The following is a 24,593-nucleotide window of genomic DNA, read 5'->3' as shown; positions in this document are numbered from 1 at the left end:
GCAGCTATAGACGAATCCAGGAGCAGTTTCATGGTCGCAGCCTACGTATTTCCTGTAGGCGGACTCGACGTAGCTGCGGGGTTTAAACCCTCACCAGGCGCACGTCTTCTACTACAGTGAATGGCAGAGTAACTGATGTTAGTCTGCCTCAAACGTTACTCTTTTACCTGCTTTTTACTAAACACTAACATTACAAAGATGCCCAGAACATCGGGATGAACCTGTGTAGTTTATGGCTGCTCCAACAGTAGTGGCAACATTAAAAATAAATAAAACGGAATGTCAAAATATCCACAGCGGTGGCTGAGACCAGAGCCATTGAGTAATGGTTGAGACAAAGCAGTGAAAGATACATAACGTCAGTATTACTGAATGTATTTTATACCTCATACTAAGCATTTAAAGTATGAGGTATAAAGTACAGCAGCCTTGTGTTCATAAAACAGAAAGATTAAGGTATTGGTTAATACTGACGTTATGTATCTTTCACTGCTTTGTCTCAACCATTACTCAATGGCTCTGGTCTCAGCCACCGCGGAGGATATTTTGACATTCCGTTTTTATTTTTTTTAATGTTGCCACTACTGTTGGAGCAGCCATAAACTACACAGGATCATCCCGATGTTCTGGGCATCTTTGTAATGTTAGTGTTTAGTAAAAAGCAGGTAAAAGAGTAACGTTTGAGGCAGACTAAGATCAGTCACTCTGCCGTTCACTGTAGTGGAAGACGTGCGCCTGGTGAGGGTTTAAACCCTGCAGCTACATCGAGTCCGCCTACAGGAAATACGTAGGCTGCGACCATGAGACCCGCTCCTGGATTCGTCTATACAGTTACTACAGTTGTGGGCCACTGTGGCTAAAAAGACAAAAGCAAGGTTTTGGTAATAAGGAATGGATCTACAAGAAAGGTCTTTACGAAATAGATAGATAAGAGCGTGTAAGTGGGCTCAGATACCAGAGGGTGTCCCACTCTCCCTACTGTAGGTTCTCAAGCTGTCAGGACCAAGTTGTGTTTGATTTATTTGGTCTTGGTTACCTGGCTATCCACTCCAAGGTCATTAAGAGACCATTTGGAGTTTGATTGATCTGGTCTTGACCATGGGTCTCAAGGTCCTCCTGAGTCCTGCATGATAAATGTTTGTTTGATTAAACATGTCCTTTCTCAGCCAAGGCTCTTTTTAATGACCGGCCTTTTTGTTGTTGTCTCCACCAGGCCGAAGGCATGTGGGGAGAGTATGTTTTGCACTCCGTCCGTCCGCGTGTCCGTCCGTCCGTCCGTCCGTGTGTGTGTCCGTCCGTCCGTCCGTCCGTGTGTCCGTGAACAGCTAATCTCGGCCACCGTTAACCCGGTCGATGCCATATTTTGCACACACACTCCCTGGATGCCAACGATGAACCTCTGCCCCAAACTTTCCAGAACGGCCTGTTATAGCACCACCAGGAGGCCGCTTTGTGCAAAACAAGTTTTTGCACAGTACACCTACAGATTTTGTCCAAACATCACGCGAATTGGTACACAGTCTCTCTAGAGCCATTCAACGAAACGGGTCTTTCAGATTTATCAGACTCCATCCTGATTGGTTAAGATTGGCTTCCAAAGTTCACAGGAGTGCTCAGTTTCAAACAAAATGCTGCAAATCATGAACACATCGCGTGATTTCCGTGAAATTGTGCACCCACATTCCCACTAGGCCGAGGACGAAATGCCACATGAACAATTTCAACTCAGCCTCAAGGTGGCGCTATAACTGGCCGAAAAGTGTTTTTACCTCTAACTGCACGGATCTGTGGATAACCTGGTGGAGACCTGTGCCCGGAAGGGCACTTTTTCTAGTTAAATCTGTTTTTGATTTATATAAGCCATTTTCTTGAGGTTGTCCAGCTCATAGGACACCGAGTTTGACTAGAGTTGTTCTCGCCTTCATTCACAAAGCTTGCAGTAATGATCCATTGATCTTCTTCACTTGGTCTGCAGAGAGTGATTAGTCATGTCTTGTGGTGGTGGGGTGGCAGGTTGTTCCGCTGAGCCTGCAGAACGACATAATGACAAAGTGGAGAGACAGAGAAATAGAGAAACGGTAGTGAATTTGGAAAGGAAATTGATTTTTTTTAATTGTAATTGTTTGTCATGAATGAGTCTATAGGACATTTTCATGATAATTTAAGCTGCAATCAATAACTTTGAAGTTATGCCCAGATTGGAAAACCTGTACGACTCATGAGAGACTACATTTATACTGCCAATAAGGCAGTGGTTCTCAAAATGTTTGGCCCAGGGCACCACTGAGCCAAGTTCACACCTGAGCCAAGTTCACCCCTGAGCCAAGCTCACAACGCATGCATAAATTATGGATGAGGGGTCAGGACAGATAAGACTTTTCGGGGAGGGATCAGAATAAATGATGGACTTAGATGGTTCTTCGTCTCAACTGCTCATATATAATATACATTTAATTTTATAATCAACCGTAGAAAGGCTTCCACAGTAGTGCAAATATAGCTGGTTTTGAATGCTAGAATGTATCTGTCTGTCTCTTTCTCTCTTTTTTTTGGAGGGAGGCCTGGGAGGGCTTTTCTACCTTTAACTGCAATACCATGAGAGACAGAGGGAGGGAGACAGAGAAAACACATTAAACTGGCATTTAGGAATTATTATACTGACTTAATTGCTGTATCCACTTATTATTGAACATTGACTGTGTGCGTGTGCATGCGCGTGTGTATGTGCGATGCATGCGCACACATACGACTCCATGTGAGCATGCATGTGTGAGTGGGCAGTGAGTTTAGTAATCAGTAGCAATAATATGGTTAGAACTCATCAGCCTCATGTACTGTATGTTTCTTCCGCTCTCCTCTCATTCAATTAACAAAACACGAAGCAACATAGATTACACTGTCACATCAACCCCTGCAACCAACTGGCCACTTGGCTGAACCTTGATCTGTCTCTGGAGCTGTTCAGACAACGGTGAATTACCCCTCATGGTCCGGGATGGAGAGATGGGCAAAGTTGTTGTTCCTTATCAATCACTTGGGTCAGACATCACATGCTCTATTAAACCTCTACTGCCTCCCAAAACATTCACATCTCACTCTCACTCCACTGACTCATGTCAGCCATTAAGAACACTGCTGATAACCTGTGTAACATGTTATCACCTGTGGCTAAAGGCAGGCATGGTGTTAGGCGCACAGTGTTAGGCGCTTACCTCACACTTTGATCAACAAGCACAAGACATCTGCCCCTCATGTCCAATACAACACCCAGGCCAACACTCCACTCATATCAATACAACACCCAGGCCAATTAATGCTCCACTCATATCAATACAACACCCAGGCCAATGCTCCACTCATATCAATACAACACCCAGGCCAATGCTCCACTCATATCAATACAACACCCAGGCCAATTAATGCTCCACTCATATCAATACAACACCCAGGCCAATGCTCCACTCATATCAATACAACACCCAGGCCAATGCTCCACTCATATCCAATACAACACCCAGGCCAATGCTCCACTCATATCAATACAACACCCAGGCCAATGCTCCACTCATATCAATACAACACCCAGGCCAATGCTCCACTCATATCAATACAACACCCAGGCCAATGCTCCACTCATATCAATACAACACCCAGGCCAATGCTCCACTCATATCAATACAACACCCAGGCCAATGCTCCACTCATATCAATACAACACCCAGGCCAATGCTCCACTCATATCAATACAACACCCAGGCCAATGCTCCACTCATATCAATACAACACCCAGGCCAATACTCCACTCATATCAATACCCAGGCCAAGTGAGACTCTTCTCATTCCTCATTTTCCAACACCTGTAAACTCAGGCTCTACCTCAGCCACTAGCATTCCTTATTTCCCTGCATCTGTAATTGTTGCCGGTAATTTGATAGATGTTAGTAATGTTCCTACTGTATGTACCTTGTTTACTTGTTCACAGATGATGCACTTTGTTTATATAGATGTAAAATGTTTGCTTGATTGCAGCTGCTAACTGTAATTTGTTGTTGTTATTCAGACTGACAGATGGCCCCAGAGCCACACCCACTTATTCTTTAAATGTCTGTGGATTCAGCCCGTAGCCATCAGCTTGCCAGTCTCACCTGTGCAACGCACACATACAGACAAGAACATGCAATTCTTGTATATCGGAACGGGCTTTAGTTGGGGTTCACCCATCTGTGTCTGTGTGCTTAGTCATGGTATCCAGTATGTTGTCAAAAGCCAAAACGATCACCATGTTACCTTTATTTAGCAATACTGTCCAACACCTGCATTACCAGTCCAGCACCACTTGTATAGAAGGGCTGTGTGTAACTTAGCTTACTGTATTGTATATCAAGGGCCATGAGAGGCCTATGGTATACAATCTACTGTCATTGTCTTAATTAACAGAGTCACTGAGTGGAAAATGAGAATGGATTCAGAGTCAGTCCAAATTTAATGACCACTCTTCAGCATCTGCCCTGCGTGCGTGCATGCGTGCTAGTTTCATGGTATAACTGCCAAGTCTGAAGATGTTGCCTGTTTTGCCAAACAGGAAGAATCTCATCTCATAATCTGGCAAGTACTGTACGTTAATTTAAAGCGTATAGGAAGGCCCGCTGCAATGCCAGAAAACTAACTGTCTGTCGCCTCTGGAGTGACTAATTCTCGTACCAGTTGCCGTGCGCTTCCCCCAGCCCCTGTGCCCACCCGCCTCAACTGGCAACTGGTACGGGAATTAGTCACTCGCGTCTCCTCTCCCTCCTACCAGGTGCTGTCTCTGACTAAAGGCTCATACATAGTCTGGTTTTACGGTGGTGGGGTGACCACCGAACTACAACATGACGTCACGAGCCGCGGTGAAGAGCAAACCACCGCCACCGCTCCAGCCCTTCTCTCTGTTTTTACTCACCACCGCTCAATGTTATTTCAGCTCCGGTGGTCAGCTCACCACCGGAGCGGTGGTCACCTTACCACCGAAAATCCAGACTATGAATAGGCCTTAACTGTCTGTCTCCTCTCCCTCCTACCAGGTGCTGTCTCTGGGTGCAGACGTGCTACCAGAGTATAAGCTGCAGTCTCCCAGGATCAACAAATGGACCATTCTTCACTACAGTCCATTTAAAGCTGTGTGGGACTGGGTCATTCTGCTGCTGGTCATCTACACTGCTATATTCACTCCTTACTCTGCTACGTTTCTGCTAAGGTTGGTAGTACACATGTAGGCTATGGCGCTACGCGTATATTATGCATGCAGGAATGCAGCATATACTGTATACGTGCAGTCACACACATTGATATTAGTTTCAACTTACTGTACTACAATCATTCTTATAGCCTTAATATGACTCTAGAATGGGCCTTTGTGGTGAGCACCAGTGAAATGGGCTCACACACAAACGCACCTTTCACACACATGCACCCATGCACGCGCAGTCGCGCACACACACACATGCACACGCATGGACATGCACGCACACACGCATGCACACACATATATACTGTGCGCATGCACACTCACACACACACACACACACACACACACAATGACCATTATGATGACCGATTGTACTGCCATTCGTTAATATGCGATCACTTCTACTATTTTAGCCACAGCTATAGCTATTATTATCTCTACTACTGATAATAACGATGAGGTGTTGTTCCCTCAGTGACCAGGAGGAGGCAGCCATGCAGTCGTGTGGTTACTCCTGCTCCCCACTGAACGTAGTGGACCTCATAGTGGACATCATGTTCATCGTGGACATCGCCATCAACTTCAGAACCACCTACGTTAACACCAACGACGAGGTAACCCACTCACTGTCTCTGTGCTATGACTTATTGACTTATTGACCGACGGACGGAAGGACGTACAATGATGATTTTTCTCTTTTCACCAAATCATTACACAGACAAGTGGGAGTGGACACGGGACTATATAGCCTTCTGGCAACTGAGTGAAGTTTCATCCTAGTTCAAACCAAATATATAAAACTCGATTTACGTATAATGTGGATCATTCAAGCATTGGAATTTTGTGGAGTAACATCACAGCTGTCTGAATTACCCTGCATGACTGATGAGATTCGTATTGTCTCTGCTAACTGTGTGTGTGTGTGTGTGTGTGTGTGTGTGTGTGTTTGTGTGTGTGTGTGTGTGTGTGTGTGTGTGTGTGTGTGTGTGTGCTTGTGTGTGTGCGTTTCCTCAGGTGGTGAGCCAGTCCCTTCGCATTGCGGTGCACTACTTCAAAGGCTGGTTCCTCATCGACATGGTGGCCGCCATTCCCTTCGACCTCCTCATCTACCGCACCGGAGAGGAGGTGGCCAGGGGATCTGGGGAGGGAGAGGTAGGGAGGGGAGGGGAGGGGAGGGGGAGAAGACCAGAGTAGAGAGGAAGAGAGGAGACGGTGAGGTCACTGGGGAGGACGCTATTATTGTTTTTGTAGGAGGCGAGACGTATTTCCGGCGGAGTTTAGGCAAGTCCGCTTCAGCTGATTCGGCGTATCACCCCCCCATAGTTTCGGTACACCGCCTCGCGCGTGGTCCAAGTGAACACAGGCGAGCGCTCCCTACCCCCGTTTCAGCCAATCACATGCCGCGTCTCATACGAAAACAATAATCGCGGGGAGGATGGGAGGAAGAAAGAGGTGTGTGTGTGTGTGTGTGTGTGTGACTGTGTGTGTGTGTGTGTGTGTGTGTGTGTGCGCGCGCTGGGATAAGAGCTTATTAAATATGACAATCACATGAACCAGTTACTAAACTAAACTGTATCCTTATTATTCTGAGTATTGCAGGGATAGTGGTTGGTGCACATAATTATGTAAACATACTCAAATTATTTTCAGTAAATAGAAAAAAGTCCAACCATCAGCCATTTCATCCAGTATAAGTGACTCATCCTTCTCTTCCTTCCAGACCACTACGCTGATTGGCTTATTGAAGACTGCTCGGCTGTTGCGATTGGTCCGCGTGGCCAGGAAGTTGGACCGCTATTCGGAGTACGGAGCCGCTGTACTCTTCCTGCTCATGTGTACCTTTGCCCTCATCGCCCACTGGTTGGCCTGCATCTGGTAAACCTCATTCATACTATATCACCTTTGCCCTCATCACCCACTGGTTGGCCTGCATCTGGTAAACCTCATTCATACTATATCAACCTTGTTTTGGTGAACACCATCATGATAACTTAACTGTTTCTCTGCGGGAACGGGACATTCACGTGGTTCGATTCCCAGTGCTCCGATGCGGGAAAGGGAGATTTACGTTTACTGTATGTTTTTATTGATAACTTTCAATCGCCTTTCTACACACCCGAGCACTTTACCTACTAGCATTGGATGGTAGCGCAACACTCCGATCACGTGATCACAAAAAAAAGGAAAAAGATGCCTCTTCCCCCTCCCTTCCTGAAAACTCAGGACGGGAGGGGTCAAATGCTCACTATCACACAATGGCGGCTCCCATTGCGAGCGTAGCTACTAGCTAGCCCTTAGCCAGATCACATTTCATGACATCCGATCGTATCTAGCTAGGCAGAGCTGTTTCTCACTCCCCCCCTGCATGTCTCAGGGGAGGGAGGGAGGGCCCCTGTTTGCTCGCGAGGAGGCGTCTTTGTATAGACTCTGTTTCTGACGGAACATGCTCGGACTTGTTCCCATAATGGACACCGCACGGATCTAAAGTCTGGTCTCCCTTCCTTCGTCATCGCAGAGTAGGACGAAACGGTTATTTTGTTATGATGATGTCTTTACAAGACGCACGCGCCGCTGTTCTGACTTTACAAGTCAGCAACAACAACCTCGGCGAGCCAAGTTGGAACGATAACACAGCGACAGATGGATAAATAATGACAATGGATAAATAATGGATGGATAAATAATGACAATGCGTCTTCGCATCGTTCCATCTGCCCGCCATAAAAAATAAACAAAACAGTAGCCTAGTAACGTAGCCCCAATATGTTCCATCAGTCCCATATATGCTCATTCTTTAGCTCATACAAAAGCCATTTAGTCACAGACATTGACAGGCATATATACAAATGAACACAAATAATATCCTATACATACCATACACCGAATGAAAGCCCTCAATGTCTACTTTTAGGAGGAAAACAATATACACATTCATCCCATGTACAGTTTGTCAGTAATTGTTTATTGAATGCAGCTTGCGGCCACCAGAGAGAACTTTAGAGAAAGCATGGACCTGAACAACTATTATTCACAAAATAAGGCCTATAGCGACATGTACATACTATATACCGTATGAAACAGAAGACTCTCTGCTTTCATAAGAAAAAAACTAATACTGTAATAATAATAAAAATCACACCCCTGTGAAGTGAGCAGTGCAACTGTTGCACTGCTCACTTCACAGGGGTGTGATATTTATTTATAATATAAAAAAACTGAACTGAAATGTCTGTCAACTTCAACCTTCCATATCTCTGCTGTTTTTTCAAGCGAGCAGAGTGCAGGCAAAAGCAGGTGTTAGAAAAAGGTCAATGTCTCCAGAATGGAAGATGGTAAAATCATGATTTAATTTTTATTTGAAGTGGACAAGTTGGGCTTTCTTTTGATGTATGCGGTGTGATTCTCGCTATAAGAGAACAGTTTGCTGTGGGCCCCGAAACAGTTCCTTCGTCCAATGTTGTACCCTTAGCATAGCCCAAGACAGCCAAGCAGAATAGTCTAGCAGCAGGAGTGTTAAGTCAAGGTCAAGTTTATTTTGTTAAAGTAAACTAGTTGTTCGCCAAACTTTTTAGCTCAAGACCGAAAACAGAAATGAGTTGTTTGCCCGGGTCCCAACTACAAGCTCATACTACAATTCGTGAAATAAAGGGACAAAAAATAAAGGGACCCATGAAAATGTGTCTGCGATCTACAAATGGGTCCCGACCCGAGTTATGATATAGTCAATACATTTCTATAAAATATAGACCTGCTCCTCATCTCCGCAACTCTGCTCTATAGATATTCAGAGGAGGGCTATGTTTCAGGATGTCAGATTTTTAGGTGGATTATTAAGTTTAGTATTAATTGATGGAAGTTTAGATTTGCTCTCTCCTCCCATGACTGAAGTTATTAACAGTTATTAAATGGAAATCTTTGTTTGTCACCATCAGGTAATTCGTCACTGCAGACTAGGTTAACACATGCTATTCCACCAACACATATAGGCTATCGGTAGTTTGACACTCAGTCTGAATTTTCATTGCTATCGGCACGACATATCATCAGGAATCATTTCGATATTTGTTCCTGACACAAGAAATTGCTTTTTTTTCCTTGCAACAAATTGCTGTTTTTTGTAAAGTGGCAGCTTCATAAAGAAGTCAAAGCAGCAACACTATATCTCGTCTCTCAACAAAATTGATATAATCTACATATAAACTACACTGATGCACATCCAATAAGAATGTCTTCTTTCCCCAACAACGACCACTTTCAGGTATGCTATAGGTAACGTGGAGCGGGCAAGCTCAACACGGAATGGCTGGCTGGACGCCTTGGGGAACGACCTGGGGAAGCCATACAATGACACCGTGGAGGGGTCGGGTCCGTCCATAAGGGATAAATATGTCACAGCGCTCTACTTCACGTTCAGCAGCCTGACCAGCGTGGGGTTTGGTAACGTCTCCCCGAACACCAACTCTGAGAAAATATTCTCCATCTGTGTCATGCTCATCGGATGTGAGTTCTGAGAAAAACACTCTCACGCACGCACACACACACACACGCACACACACACACACACACACACGCACACACACACACACACACACACAATTCATGAAAACCTTTGCTTTTTTGGGGAGAATGTTTTTTTTAAATGTTTTGAATTAATAATTTAAAAACAATATGTGGGAAACAGAAAATAAAGGGACCCATAAAAGTTTGGGAAACAGTAGTGTATTTTAATGTATAACATGGTCTCCTTCCCCCCCACCTACCAGCTCTGATGTATGCCAGTATCTTTGGTAACGTGTCGGCCATTATCCAGCGTCTGTACTCGGGCACGGCCCGCTACCACACCCAGATGCTGAGGGTGAGAGAGTTCATTCGCTTCCATCAGATTCCCAACCCACTGAGACAGAGGCTGGAGGAGTACTTCCAGCACGCTTGGTCCTACACCAACGGGATCGATATGAACGCTGTGAGTGAAGAAATGTGCTCTCTCTCTCACACACACGCTCGCACGCACGCACACACACACACACACACACACACACACACAAACTCACACTCACACAGACGCTCACGCACGCACGCGTGAGTCTTGATGAGAAGAGGGAAATATTAGTGACTCAATCTTTTTCACTGTCTCATGTATCCCTTCCCTTTATCCTTGTTGCTGTTCACCTTTATGGAAATAGCAAAAACTATGGAACGAAAACTCATTTCACCCACTGTTTTACGCCTGTAAACCTGTGAAGTGACACTACATATGATCCTGATTATCTCTCTCTCTCTCTCTCTCTCTCTCTCTATCTCTCTCTGAAGGTATTAAAAGGTTTTCCAGAATGTCTTCAGGCAGACATCTGTCTGCATCTTAACCGCACACTGTTGCAGAACTGTAAGGCCTTCAAAGGTACAGTAACCTCCTGTTGCTTTCAGCATCATTGAATCCCTTTACTGAGCTGCTTTACATAATTGCTTGGGATGGGAAAATCGTCTGACGGATGTAGACCGAGATTGTGCCAGTAGGAGTTGTGTTTTTGGACTAGAGGGGAGGAGATCACTCTCTAGGTCTTGGGAGAAGGAAGGGGTGGTGGAACAAATGAGCTTGTGGGGTGCTGAGGAAGGTAGATGGTTATGAACTGGATTTGGGCATACAGTGATAAGGCAATGCGGTGTGATATTCCCTCCAACATAACCATTCTTGGAGATTTGCTTTGATCAAAATTAAATTAAATTTTGTTTGTTTTCTTTAGTTTTTTTTCTTTCTATTTATTTTTTAATTGACTGATGTTTTATTGCTCCAGGTTCGACTAAGGGCTGTTTGAGGGCCCTGGCTATGAGGTTTAAGACAACCCATGCTCCTCCCGGAGACACTCTGGTCCATGCTGGAGACCTGATCCAGGCCCTTTACTTCATATCCAGAGGATCAATAGAGGTCCTCAAAGGAGACGTGGTGGTGGCCATACTGGGTAGGAAGTAGGAACGTATGAAAAAACTAACCGAAAATGAAGAAAGAGCATGTTGATTGATTCACTGATCTTCTGGCATTAGCTAAGCTGTTTTGTGTTAATTTTCCTTTCTGCATAAGGAGAGGAGTAAAGCAAATACCTCCATCTAGTGGCCTGTCTCGGTATTGATAGCTTTGGCAATGTAAACATATGTTTTCTCTTGCCAATAAAGCCCATTGAATTGAATTGAATTGATAGCTACAACAAACAGTGTTTTGGTTATATTCATTCAGCTGTGGTTGACTACTACTATATATAATATAATAGTAAGAGCATTACTATTACTGACAGAGAAAGTGTGGTAAAAAAAACATTTTAATGTGCCAATTTACCACAATGAACTGCAGGTATAAAGTTAAGTAGAGATATTTATTTGTTATAAATCTCCTTTCCAGGGAAGAATGATATCTTCGGTGAGCCCATTAACCTGTATGATCGGCCAGGGAAGTCTAGTGCTGATGTCAGAGCTCTGACCTATTGTGACCTTCATAAGATACAGAGAGAAGACATGCTGGAGGTACTGTAACAGACAAACTGTTGCTCCTTTTCCCCCTGAGGCTGAACCGAATCCCTATGCCGAAAATATCAGATCTACAAGCTTTCAACACGTTGCACACAATGTGTTGTGAACTTCTAGATCTGCTATTTTCACTGAGTGTTTGCTTATTTTTGCCATTTCTTTCCCGAATGCCGAATGTTACAGTATGCCGAATGTTACAGTATGCCGAATGCGGGATTTTTGCCTATTATGACATGACCGTAATGTTGGATTTGTGGCTTAAATGAGCCAAAGAGAGTTTTTCCTAAACTTTCACACATATTTGCCAGCATTGCACTCAAAAGCGTTACTGTCTGCCTCATTCCAAGTCCTTGGAAGGCCTTACTACATTTCTGTCTTGTGTGTTTGGATTGGAAAACTCCTTGAGCTGTTGTTTGATGTTTCCAGGTGCTGCAAATGTACCCAGAGTTCTACGATGACTTCTGGAACAATCTGGAGATCACCTTTAACCTCAGAGATGTATGTAGGACCTCACACCAATACAGATGGAAGCTCTCAATCCTAATTCAGTTTTTAGGCTATTTTGCATCTTGACCTGTCACTCCTCTTTTTTGAGGGGCGCAAGCCCCTCCATTACATGGATTTTGAAGATTACGTCATATGGCAGTCAAGTCTATTTGATTTTTATGGGGCGCTAGCCCTTCCTATAAACAGCTATAGTGTAGATTCTGTCTTAACACAAACATTAAATGCCATTGATAAGGAATGGAGAATTTACGGCTACGCCATATGTGTCTGAGCAAATCGGCTATTGGTATGTCTGTCGGTATGTCAGTGGAAACCCTTGGCCAATAAGGGACCACCATTCTTGGTGATGTAACTAAGATTTGTTTCAAGGTTGGTATAAGGTCAATAATTGATTAGAGTGCCCCTCATTTCACACGGGTGTGATTTTTAGTGTTTGTTTAGGGCCCTTATGATATAAATCGTTTGCCAGCCAAGTCTATGGACTTTAATGTTTGTTTAGGGCCCTTGTGACGTAAATTGTTTGCCAGACAAGTCTTTGGAGTTTAATGTTTTTTTAAGGCAGGAAATGACGACGTTAAGACGTCATATGGCCAATATAAATACATCTTGCGCCCCGCACTTCACACAAGTCGGATTTTTCCTTTGCTTTCCCTCCATGACCTGTCTCTCTCTCTATCTCTCCCCCTCTCTCTCTCTCTCTGTGTAGACCGCTAATATCATTGGTTCAGTGAGCAGTGAGGACTCGGACCACGGCTCAGTCTTCAGCAGAAGACACCAAAAACACAGACACAGAACCAACGGAGGTAGAAATACTGTGCATGTGTAGAGCTACTGTGCATGTATACACTAGCTCTACATACTGTACATGTGTCTACTGTGCATTTGCAGTCGTGCGTTTATCCTCTACATGTATGTTTAGCGTAGCATACCAGCCCCACTGTTCACAGTCCTTTCAAAATCCTCTAGTTTATGGTAGATGTGATTGTCCGATTTTAAGTATTTTAGAATTATTTTCATGAATAGTGCTTTCCAATGGTGAGCATTGTGACTCATCTGTCACTTTGCATCCAGTCTCGCCCTGTAATAACAAGGACAAAGCACACCTGATCATCTGCCCTAAATCACCTGGGCAACTGTTACGCCTCATTAATTGCAGGTGACAACAGCTCACTTTGCTGTGTTTGAGTGTTTGATATGCATGCTCAGCACAGTATACACACACAACAAAGGGCAACATGGCCTGGGCCGGCCGAGCGGTCCAGGCACCTATAGGCTGGTAATAGTGTCCCGATCCCGACGACCTTTGCTGCGTGTCTTCCCTCCCCCATCTCTCTCCCCCTTTCCTGTCAAACTACTGTTAATCTATCAATAAAAGGCAAAAAGCCCCCAAAATATCTTACAAAAAAACAAAAACAAAGGGCAACATGGACAACCCCATCTGAAAACACAGCAAGCAATATGACGGTCATAAAATGTGGTTCATTTCAGAGGTAGAGGGTCAGGATTGTTCAGGAGGTGGAGAGAAGATGCATGAAGTCCCATTGGACATGTATCCTGTCTTTCTTTACATTTAGATCTTCCGTTATATGTGTAATCATCTCCAGTGTAATCATCTCCATACATTCTCATATTGTTTTTTGTTTTTTTTTAAGTACATTTTATTCAAAGAGTTAGATCATGTGCAGTTTTTACATTTTCTCCCACAACTCCCTTCCCAGTCCTCCCCACCCACCCACCCATTATCATTATTGTTGACCCAGTGGATTACTGAAAAAGCCCTGGCCTTTGAATGCTGTTTAAGTTATTTGACTAGGTTCCGTTGGGATATCTTACCAGACTGCCACACTCATAAAGTGGACCAATTTTACAAAGTGTTTCTAGGTTCACAGTGGACGAGGATTTCAGCACCGACATTAATAGATTGTTGTGCCATGCATTGCATATTGCCCGCATAGCATCCAGTGTGAACCAGGTGACTAGGAGCCATGGTTTGTTAATTCCATAGAACCTGATCTCTGCCATTTTGACAAACATCTTCAGCTTCTGTCCAGAATTAGCACAATATCATATTTACTAAACTGTGACTAGTACAGTAATTGAATAATATGCCTTGGTATGATGTACAGTATGTGATGTACAGTATGTGTTCTCTTCCCAGGTGACTCCCAAGTGACACCAGAGGAGAGCAGTCGATCTCAGAGATCTCGTTACAGAAGTGGGCAGAGTCATTGTGACGTGTGTGGTGGGCAGAATTCAGACGATTGCAAACATAAATCGTGAGTCTGAAAATACGTTTTATTTAATTGATATTCTTTAGAGTAGCCTTGAAGCCAGGTTAAGTCCACACTTTGTTTCCATTATTTTAGAAAATAAACGGTACTATACCTATGCCTTTTTACATAGACTTGGATACATTTTGATTCATTGAATCATTAAAGGACCACTTCACCACCCTCACTAATGTTCATGATAAAATGCCACAATTCTGTCTGTTTCTCATAGGAGGGCTGTGTACAGTTCAGAAACCCGTCCACCAGTGACATCATCGATGGGAATCCAAACTAATAGAAACTGCAGGCTTTATATCCCTGTAAAGTTGCAATTCTCAACATAGAAGCCATTGTTCTCACGATAATAAAAATCTAAATATATATTTAAAATACAAATCTGCCTAAAAAAAGGAAAACCTGCCTAATGATGATGTCACTGCTGGACGGGTTTCTGAACTGTACACAGCCCTCCTATGAGACACAGACTGAGTAGAAAAATATTGTGGTCCAATTATATGAAGAGAAGTTGAAAAGTGGTGAAGTGGTCCTGTAAAGTTATAAAGAAGTTATATAAAGCTGCTTGTTCTGGTAACTTTTTTTCTAATGTTACTAGTTACTAGTCCCTTGTATATATTTGATTTAATTTAATTTAATTTAATTATTTGCATTAAGAAAATACTCAAAACATTGCATACAACAACAATACATTAAACACAGGATGTTTGTAAGGGAGGAAGTGAATTGGTTCCTCCCTCAAACAAAATAGTCAGATAAATGTGTCTTGTGGCCACAAAATACAAAACAAAAAGTTGTAGTTATGAATGAAAAAGACGTATGAGGTTGTAGGACAGTAGGTGCTTCGGAATGATTAAAATCAATAGGGTCCAGTTTGACACGCAAAAGAAGTACAAACATGATAACTTTCAGACTTTTTCTTTCTTCAGCAGAGATGATGGGGAAGGGGAGGGGTCAGAGCTGACAGCCAATGAGGATGTTCAGACATCCTCATTAGCTGGTCACGTTCACGTCAGCCACGCCAACAACAACACTGCTACTAGCTGCGTGGAGATAGACAGCAAAGAGAAGACACTCAACTCTCTGACAGGTACAACCAAATGTCATTTTCCATTGTCATCCTATCTGTTTGATTATTTTCTGTTAGGTTTCCCATATTATTCACCTTTCTGTTGTCTGTACATTGGAACTGTTTAAGTGCCAAAACCGTAATCCCGTCTTCTAGACGTATTTGCAATGGGTGCCAAGGCCAACAAGACGTAATTAAAAAAAAGAAAACACTTTTTTTTTAAACGCCCTCTCTTTTTTTATAATGGGAGAGAATTGGTGACCACCAGGTGGCACTGAAGGAGTTAACATGACTGTGTTTTTGAAGGAAATTGGGATAAATTAACATTTTGTTACTCAGGTGTTTACTTGTACGCTATATGCATTACTTAAGTAATTATCTCCCTCTGTCTGTCTCTCTGTCTGTCTGTCTGTCTGTCTGTCTCCCTCCCTCCACAGATGCTCTGTCTGGCGTCACCAACATCTTCAGCTTCTGGAGTACTGAGAGTCGCGAGGAGCAGCAGTACCAGGAGGTGCCCTGCCACCACAGCCTGCCTTCACCTCCTCCCCACATCCCACTCCCTCCTTCCCCTCTCTCCTTATTACACCCCTCTCAGCAACGACCCCTCTGCACGACTTCCTCCATCTCCCCTACCCCTACTCCTCCTCCTCTTCCTCCTCCCACTGCTGCCATTTCTCGCAAACAGAAGGGGGAGATAGAGAACCGACTTGATCTGTTACAGAGACAGCTCCACAGGTGGGTCTGATGTCCAAATTCACACAGTGGACATTTTATTCTTACTGTACATCACACTCACATAGAGCACCAAAGTCTGCCATCATTCACACATCCTACCTCGGTCGCGTTTTTTTGAGTGGTGAAACCACTCCATGGAACAGCAATGTCCCTATGTCAATGTACCTGTCTGCCTGTCCCTATGTTTAGAGTAACATAGGGACAAAAAATTACGAATGATCCCGATTCACTCATATGGATATGAATAATCAACTGACGGCGAAAACACGCCAATGTTATTGCCCCTGAATTTGTTTTGTTTTTTACCAGAAACAGACTGTGTCAACTATGAGTGACAGAATGTCGTAAACGATACAGAGCCACCTCCCTGACAATATCACAGAGAGAGTTTGTTTATTTTTGGAACTGAATTCTTGTATGAAACGATTCTAAGATAACCCAATGTTATTCTCGATAGAGAAATTACTTCCTCAACCCAGGGGATAAGCGAGTGATGTCATTGACTATTACAGAACAAGCTCTGTCTTATCAGGTACATTATTATGCCTCCACAGTTGTTTGTTGTCAGAAATCCTTTGATTCTGAACTCATGCCAACACAAAGGACATATGGAAGTATGTGAGCACTGAGCAGTAAAGGTTACATAATTTTAAAAGGATGTATTTTTTCTATAAGTAAAGGGAGGGGCCTTAAAGGAACAGTTCTCTCCCAAAATGGCTTTTATTCTGTCACTTCCCCAGGCTTCATATTATGTCCATTATTTCCCCAGGTTGGAAACGCGCATGGCAGCAGACATCGGGTCAGTCCTGCAGCTGCTGCAGAGGCAAATGTCCATGATCCCGCCGTCTTACAGCACCCTGGGGTCAACGCCTCTCGTGCCCTCCTCCCCGGTCCAGTCCCCCACTGCCACCTCTCCATCATATACCCCCACCCCAACCTCCCCCTCCTCTCACCCCCATACCCAGTCCCCCACTGAACATCCCGGTGTCATCCTAAACATTCCTCCTGTCCTCGCCTCTCCTACTGCCTCGTTCAACCGGCGATCCTCCTTCATGTCTACCTCACCCCCTCTACCGTCCTTATTTCAGGGTCCTCTGTCCAGTGAAGATTTACCCCAGCCCCTCCCATCCATCCAAACACTGGCCCAAGTCGCTCAAACTCTCTCTGGCCAAACTGTTTCTCTGGCCACCCCAGCTGTCAGCCAGAATACCTCCCCCCATGCCACCCAGTGTCCGTCCTCTGCCCAGCTGTCTTCTCCCATCCCAGCCCAGACTGAAGCATGCCTGTCTACCTCTGTCTCCTTCTTCCCTCCTCTCACCTCCCTGAGTTCAGAGAAGCGGCTCCAACCTGTTTCTCCACTCGAGACGTCGAGTCAGGCATCTCTCTCACAGGTGTTGTACTGCTTTTTATAAAGATACTGGATTCATTCATGCGGGAAGAAATGTTGGGAAATGAAGGCTTCTTTGCATTTTGCAGAACACAATTGATGGAAGAACATATTTTACAAATCAAATATGATCAGATGTAGCTTGGTCTACATTGGGTGGTGGCATGAGAAGCCAGATTTTGCCAGATGTGTGTACATAATTAAGTTGTTTTATTAGAAAATTAATATTTAATTTATTACCCTTTTATCTCATCTTTTCTCACTTTATTTTCACTTTGGACAACATTTCTTATTGTCATTGTCCTTGTTTTGTAGCTTCTGTTCAGCCCAGACTTTGAGGACACACCTATAAAACCCAGGCGACCGCTCCACATCCCTGGAATAGAGCTGCGCCTCCTTCAGCCACTTCCTGCGCAGAACATTTCCTCACAGCCCCGTCCCTCCGACACAATCAGCCCAACGGAGCATCACTTCCTGGCCAGAACCAACGAACCGGAAGAAGATGGTCTGTTCAACTTGGCCTATAACAACAACAGTTCCTCCAGGTCGGGTGCGCGCTCGGGGTCAATCACAGCGATGGCTCGACCGGAGCCATCAGAGGGCCAGCGGCGCCTCTCGTTGCCAGGGGAACCCGCATCGTCATTGGACAACAGTTGGATGACTCAGCGCCACAGTTCAGACCCAGCGAGTTAGGAATAGCGGGACTGGAGGTGGTGCATGCTGTACAGTACCGTTGTGTGCGAGAAGTCAACAGTGAATTTGTTCAATGTATAAAAAAGGATTTAAGCTGGATTCTTCTGCCATGTGTGCGAACCTACTGACATTTAAAGCTGGAATTTAAAAAAAGAAAAAAGATACATTGCAAGGTCGTGGACGACACCTTGAGAACACTTGCACACAGTTATTGTCTGACAGCTTATATGGGAATCTCGTTTCCTTCTCTCATGTAATGAACTGAGGTAGGTAAGGCTGTCTGTTCACAACGTGTCTCAAGTGGGGATTGAGTTTGTCTTTTGGCCTTGGTGACATTATGGATGGTGTTAAACATTCGCAGCCAACGGGTGTTATTTCAGCAGCATGTACAGTATGTCTACTGGACAACGTGGCCAAATTGTCGATATCAAAGGCTTTGTAAAAACATCTCTAGAACTCTCAAGATACCTTGAACACTATCACTTTTTACAGTTGGCTTGTCGTCTGCCAGTTTGAAAACACTGACCTCTATAAACTAGTACTCGACTGGCCAAGCACTGGTTGACCATTAAATATAAATATACAGTATGCCTACTGTAACTTGAGCAATAAGATACACTGACCTCAGACACCGTTAGTATGTTTAATGTATGTGTGTCCTCATGCAGGAAGAACACATTTAAGTAAGTAAGTACATAATCAGGAATGACGACTTATTAACCATGATCATGGGTTGATCATGATCAACGTGCTAGGAGCTTGTAGATCTGCCATTTTTGAACAATTGATGAAATTGTTTAAATATGTTATTCTTATATTGCCTATAATGCAGTGCCAAAAATTGGTATGCCAGGGTCAAAGTGGTTAATAAATCATTCCAGATTATGTACTTACCTTAGCTAAAGCCTGATACTATGATCAATGTGTTGTTCATGTGTGAGGACATGAATGGCGCACTGTGAACTCATGTCAGTTCCTGATTATTGTATGTATGTATTTCCATGCATTAATTACTTAATATCCTGATTCCTTACCGTAAAGTGTTAATGCACACTTGAAGTCCTGAAGTCTTTACAGTCACAAGTCATAACCACTGGATCAGTCCTGTCCTGCAGACAGCAGCCTAACATGCATAGGCTTGTTCCCTTGATTGATTGATTGATTGATTGATTACTTTATTAACAAGGTCTGCTAAGATAATGTATAACCCAAGAAAGCACTGTGTCTTGTTTCCATTGAGGTCCTTCATAATCAATTTATCTGAACATTTAATAACATACAAATGTATGTATACAAATTACGTCCGCTTCAACACAGAGTAGCAGATATTTGCACAGTGCCTCATCCAGGAAGGGGATTTTGACTCCTCTATAGTGTGGGGAGAAAGCTGCCACAAGTGTGTACATGCTAGACATTTTTTGCAAGGGTGGCAATTGAGTGAAGTTACCATAACACAAACAGTCATGTCGTCTATACAGTTGTAGATAGTGATAAATATACCTTAGATGGCAAGGGCATGACCATATTGGCGCTACAATATTATTGATTCATTTAATTGATAAGATAGGTCTACACAGCCTTACACGTGAGCAGGAATTACTGCTTTCACTTCAATTCCTATTTAATAATCATATATAAGGCCAGCAATGTATGCTTTTATTTTAGGATATTCTTTATTTCCACTTTGAAATTGCACTATAAATAAAGTAAACATTTCCCTCATAATATAGGGTTGTGGTATAAAAATGTTTGACAACCTCTGACATAGATGATAGATCTACGTCTTGGCTCTGCAGATGGGATTGTAAGGACTTCAGTACAGTGGGGAAGTTGCGACCATGAAACCACATCCATATTTAAGGTATATTACACACTCTTCATTTTCTTCCCTTGTGGAACCATGATTATATGCAGCACAGTACACATAACAGCATTAGCAAATGGACGCATTTCTATAATGTTTGTGTATATATAATTTTAGGGCATATAGCTATATAGGTCTGATACACATGGTACAACTAAAGTGCAATGGGATTGTGCAAGAAATTAGCATAGGTATGTAGAGCCAAAGCTAACAGCTATAGTATGACTGTGTAGTAAGTAGTGATGCACCGAATATTCTGCCACAGAAAATATTAGTAATGGGTAAAAATGCATTTCGGGCTTATTCGGGTGCAGTACGTTGTTCAGACTAGTCATTGGTCCGACAAATGACAACCCACCTTATCTCCTAAACTAACCATAACCGCAAGCACGGGAGCAGACGCTAGTCCGACGTTTCGGCCAGAATAGGCAGAAAATATATCACCGAATAGTGTATGCAATTAATGCATTCAAAAGAGCTTAATTTTTTTATGGACCCATAATAGTGATTATTATTTAAGTGAAGTTTTGCCATAACCATTTATTTTGCCATAAATCAGGTAGCTTTAAGGTACGGCCATGACGGCAATGGTAGGAAAAAAGATATATAATATGAATCATATTCTGTTTTCGGCCAACTGTTTCCTATATTCGGTTTCGGCCAAGAATTTCCCTTTCGGTGCATCCCTAGTAGTAAGTGATTGATCCAGTAAGAGTTATATACCTAATTGGATTGAATAAATTGTAATCATTGTAGTACCTACATTCCTGAGGCTAAAAAGTGATATTAAGTAATTCTACACAACTTGTGCATGATCTTGCACAGAGTTAAGTGGTTGATCTTCATGAGTCGTCTATCAGTGGAGGATCAGGCAGTTCCTTGATGGAGGGCAGTCGACAGTCATAAAGCCACATCCAGATTGTAATGGAGTATATAAGAATGCCTTCAATTGCTAATTGATAATATAAAATAAAGATCAATAATGGATTTTGAGCATTCACACTTATTCACCTGGAATAACATCATGATTCAGTATGTTCTTGTTTTATTTTGCAGAGTCAACTCACTTTTAGCTATACGTCATGGCCTAATATGTATGGTCTAACTCTATGGTCTCTCTTATCAATATGTTTTGATTCATGACCTCTTACAGTATGTCAGTTTACTGAACTGTGCTTCCTTGTATTGTAGGATATTCCTTAATAACTTGTACTATAGTGGCAGCCATGCTAATTCCTTAGCCTGGCAATACTTTACGTTAATACAATTACACCTATATGCTTATGATTCTATGCCAGAGGTTTTATGACGGGTATTGTTTATTGTTTGATTGATTCAATGGAATGGAATGTAGCATATGTGGGCAGATTTTTGTTGCACTGCGATTTTCTCTTGTCTTATGTTTTTATTATTGTCTTTTAACTGGTGTCAAACTGGACCATTTAACATGAACTCCTTGAAGAATAACAAGACAAATAAGTTACACTTAAAAAAAAATCAAAACAACAAACAATATTAGGTGAGTTTTAGCCAAAAATAAACCTCAAAATGACCAAAATCAAAATACTGAAGCTAGAAGAAGAAATGATGGGCACAAATTAAAGGAGTTTAATATGGATTCAAACCAGTTACTGTGTTCCATAGCCGAATGCATTGGTTTCCCACAGGATTGTTACTTGAAGAAGTGAGCTGTAGCACTATAACAGTAGAGCTTCTGTTTTAGTATCACAACAAAAAACAACAATACATGTCAACTAATATTACAAGGCATGTTGATGAATATGCCATAGAGAGCTATATCAGTTTCTTAGCTTTTGTTTTGCATTTTACAATGTTTATCTCAGAAAAAAGACCTGCACACCGTCTGCACTTGCAATGCAAACTTTATTTAGGCAATGTTTCGGTCAAAGACCTTCTTCAGGCATCTGTTGATGTTGATCAAAAAAAATGAGCAAGTATAAAGACATGAAGGGCATTCCCTAAGAGAATGATAGAATTAATTTAACATTGTATCACTGTAATGACACAAATCATTCACTAGATGGCAGATTCTCACACCCTTTAAAGTTCTGTTGAGCAAAAATGGGTTTACATTTAGCCAGATAACCTTTATTTACAATCAATTAATATTTATTAAAACATAACACAGATTGGTATTATATATCTAATCTCTATAATTTATTTTTGCAAGTTTACATTATGCAATGCATGATAGCCTCATTTTGTTTTTAGAATATGTAATCCTGTTTCCTGTATAACTCTGGAGTGCATCAGTGTGACAGGTATTTTTTGGTACATCTGTGTTTTTGGGTGTTTCCCAAAATTGTTTACTATATTATTTATTTGTTTGTTTTTTGTTAGCCTTTTGTGGATATTTGATGTGACAATATTAAACACTTTTTTGTGACTCAAATGTAGAATAACTGAAAAATCTTGGCTATTACCAATACCAACACTACAAACAGACAGTAATAAGTAAAGCAATTTTGAAACATTTTGCCCTTCTTGTTTTGTAGGCTATAAATTGTAATTAAATTGAATTATAATTTAATTTCTCATGATTGTCATGATTGGTCATTTGTGTATGATATGTAGCCTATATCAATGGCTTTGCCATGTTATAACATAATGCAAGTCTCACACCTGTTGCGTCAAACTTGTGACGAGTTGGTATGGATTTGACCATGTCATGCGTCAAGCGTTTGTTCCCCATCGCATATCATGTTGACATACTATGTGATGATGAAGAAACCTTCAGACCGCTCGGCCCGCCTGCCTTGTTTTACATATATGTAGTGGACTCATCAACCTATTAATTACGAGTTGGACATGGTTTTGGAATTGTAAGTTAATAGAGGTTTGTGCCACTACGCGGCCCTCACATCTCCTCTCCTCCCTCCTCTGATCTCTCCTCCTCCCCTCCCCTCTCCTCTCCTCCCGCCGCCACTTATATTGGCATAAATGTTATTCAAAGCTCAGCCAGTCACAGTGCAGAATTGATTGATTGATTGAAATAGACAGTTTGTAGAATTACAGTACATTTCAAGCACAAACTCAATACAAAGACTGTTAACTGTGAGTGGACGACCCAATTAAGCATTACACTTGTTTACAACAGGGTCCACATTGTTCAATTCATCAAAACATTTAGAGACATACAAATAGACACTTCTATGTAGTTAAAGAACAGAACAGGAATTCATCATATAGGAAGCAAAAAGGGAAAAGATACATATACAGTGAGGGGAAAGGGGGGATTCAGATTTTACAGAGGCCAGTTTCGAATTGCAGCCATCCGTAGGTGCCCTTTGAGAGCGGTTTTGAAGGAGTCAAGGGATTCACATGTCTTAATGACTGTTGGTAGGGCATTCCACATTTTGGTGGCATAGGAGTGAAAATAATTTAGTCCCTTGTTTGTGCCGAATCTGGGTTGTACATGGTTTGTTGCACTCCCTCTGGTGTTGTGGGTGTGGACTTCGTTTACATTAAGGAAGTATTTAGACAGGTACATGGGTATCTTAGTGGTGTATCGAATCTTGTGGACCAGACCCATTGCAAGATGCTGTACTCTGTCGTCGACCCTAAGCCATCCCAGCCTGTCAAAGTGGGGAGTTCTGGAGCCTTGTTTTAAGGGCCTTTGAGGTGCTGTGGTACCAAGAGGTGGATGCATAGTCAAAGAAACCTTGTACGAGGGCTCCTGTTAAGGTCTTCAAGGTGTTTTTGTTGACCAGTGAGGAGATCCTGTAAAGGAATCTTGTTCTTTGATTGACTTTTTTGATTACGTTGGTGGCCATTTTATCACCGGAAAGATTGGCCTCCAGGATGGAACCTAGGTATAGGTAATTTCATCTTTCCGTGTGATAATGTTGTCACCCACTCTAACCAAGAAGCCATCTGCCTTGCTGAGATTACTATTTGATCCGAAGAGAATGGATTCAGTTTTTACCAGGTGTAAGGATAGTTTGTTATCAGCGAGCCAGGTGCAGATTCTACAGAGTTCAGAGCTGAGGGTCTTTTCAACCTGCAGTTTGTTCCTGTCCGAGACCAGCAGTGCTGAGTCGTCTGCGAACAGGAACAAGTTGCAGTCACAAGCTGATGTCATGTCGTTAACATATATTAGGAACAGTAAAGGCCCTAGTATGCTTCCTTGTGGGACGCCACAGCTCACTGGGAGGGGGGGGGGGACAGTGTTCCGTTCACCCCCACCATCTGTTCTCTCCCCTCCAGGTAGGATTGCATCCAGCTCACTGATGTGCTATCAAAACCAATAGCTTTAATCTTGTTAACCAGTATGGAGTGGTTCACGGTGTCAA

At 42.7% G+C, this 24,593-nt stretch overlaps 1 protein-coding gene across 1 annotated transcript in view; it reads left to right on the top strand.

Annotated features, from left to right (window-relative positions):
* LOC310871195 (voltage-gated inwardly rectifying potassium channel KCNH6-like) overlaps positions 1–18,416 on the top strand; it is a gene marked incomplete at both ends in the record, with an annotated part of 89,485 nt that extends 71,069 nt beyond the window's left edge. Inside the window, 15 exons of the mRNA XM_083782684.1 lie at positions 5,061–5,233; positions 5,700–5,838; positions 6,239–6,349; positions 6,945–7,099; positions 9,483–9,724; positions 9,988–10,187; positions 10,535–10,622; positions 11,017–11,181; positions 11,616–11,737; positions 12,167–12,238; positions 12,954–13,050; positions 15,530–15,622; positions 16,039–16,336; positions 17,106–17,712; positions 18,039–18,416. Coding sequence (XP_083638810.1) covers positions 5,061–5,233; positions 5,700–5,838; positions 6,239–6,349; positions 6,945–7,099; positions 9,483–9,724; positions 9,988–10,187; positions 10,535–10,622; positions 11,017–11,181; positions 11,616–11,737; positions 12,167–12,238; positions 12,954–13,050; positions 15,530–15,622; positions 16,039–16,336; positions 17,106–17,712; positions 18,039–18,416 — 2,940 coding nt within the window. The remainder of the gene's footprint in view (positions 1–5,060; positions 5,234–5,699; positions 5,839–6,238; positions 6,350–6,944; positions 7,100–9,482; positions 9,725–9,987; positions 10,188–10,534; positions 10,623–11,016; positions 11,182–11,615; positions 11,738–12,166; positions 12,239–12,953; positions 13,051–15,529; positions 15,623–16,038; positions 16,337–17,105; positions 17,713–18,038) is intronic.
* Positions 18,417–24,593: the final 6,177 nt, after the last annotated feature.

Source organism: Protomyctophum parallelum (genome assembly GCF_964188405.1).
Source record: "Protomyctophum parallelum genome assembly, chromosome: 14".
NCBI lineage: Eukaryota > Metazoa > Chordata > Actinopteri > Myctophiformes > Myctophidae > Protomyctophum > Protomyctophum parallelum.
Note: the sequence above shows the minus strand (reverse complement) of the source record. Positions and strands in the feature narration are given on the sequence as shown.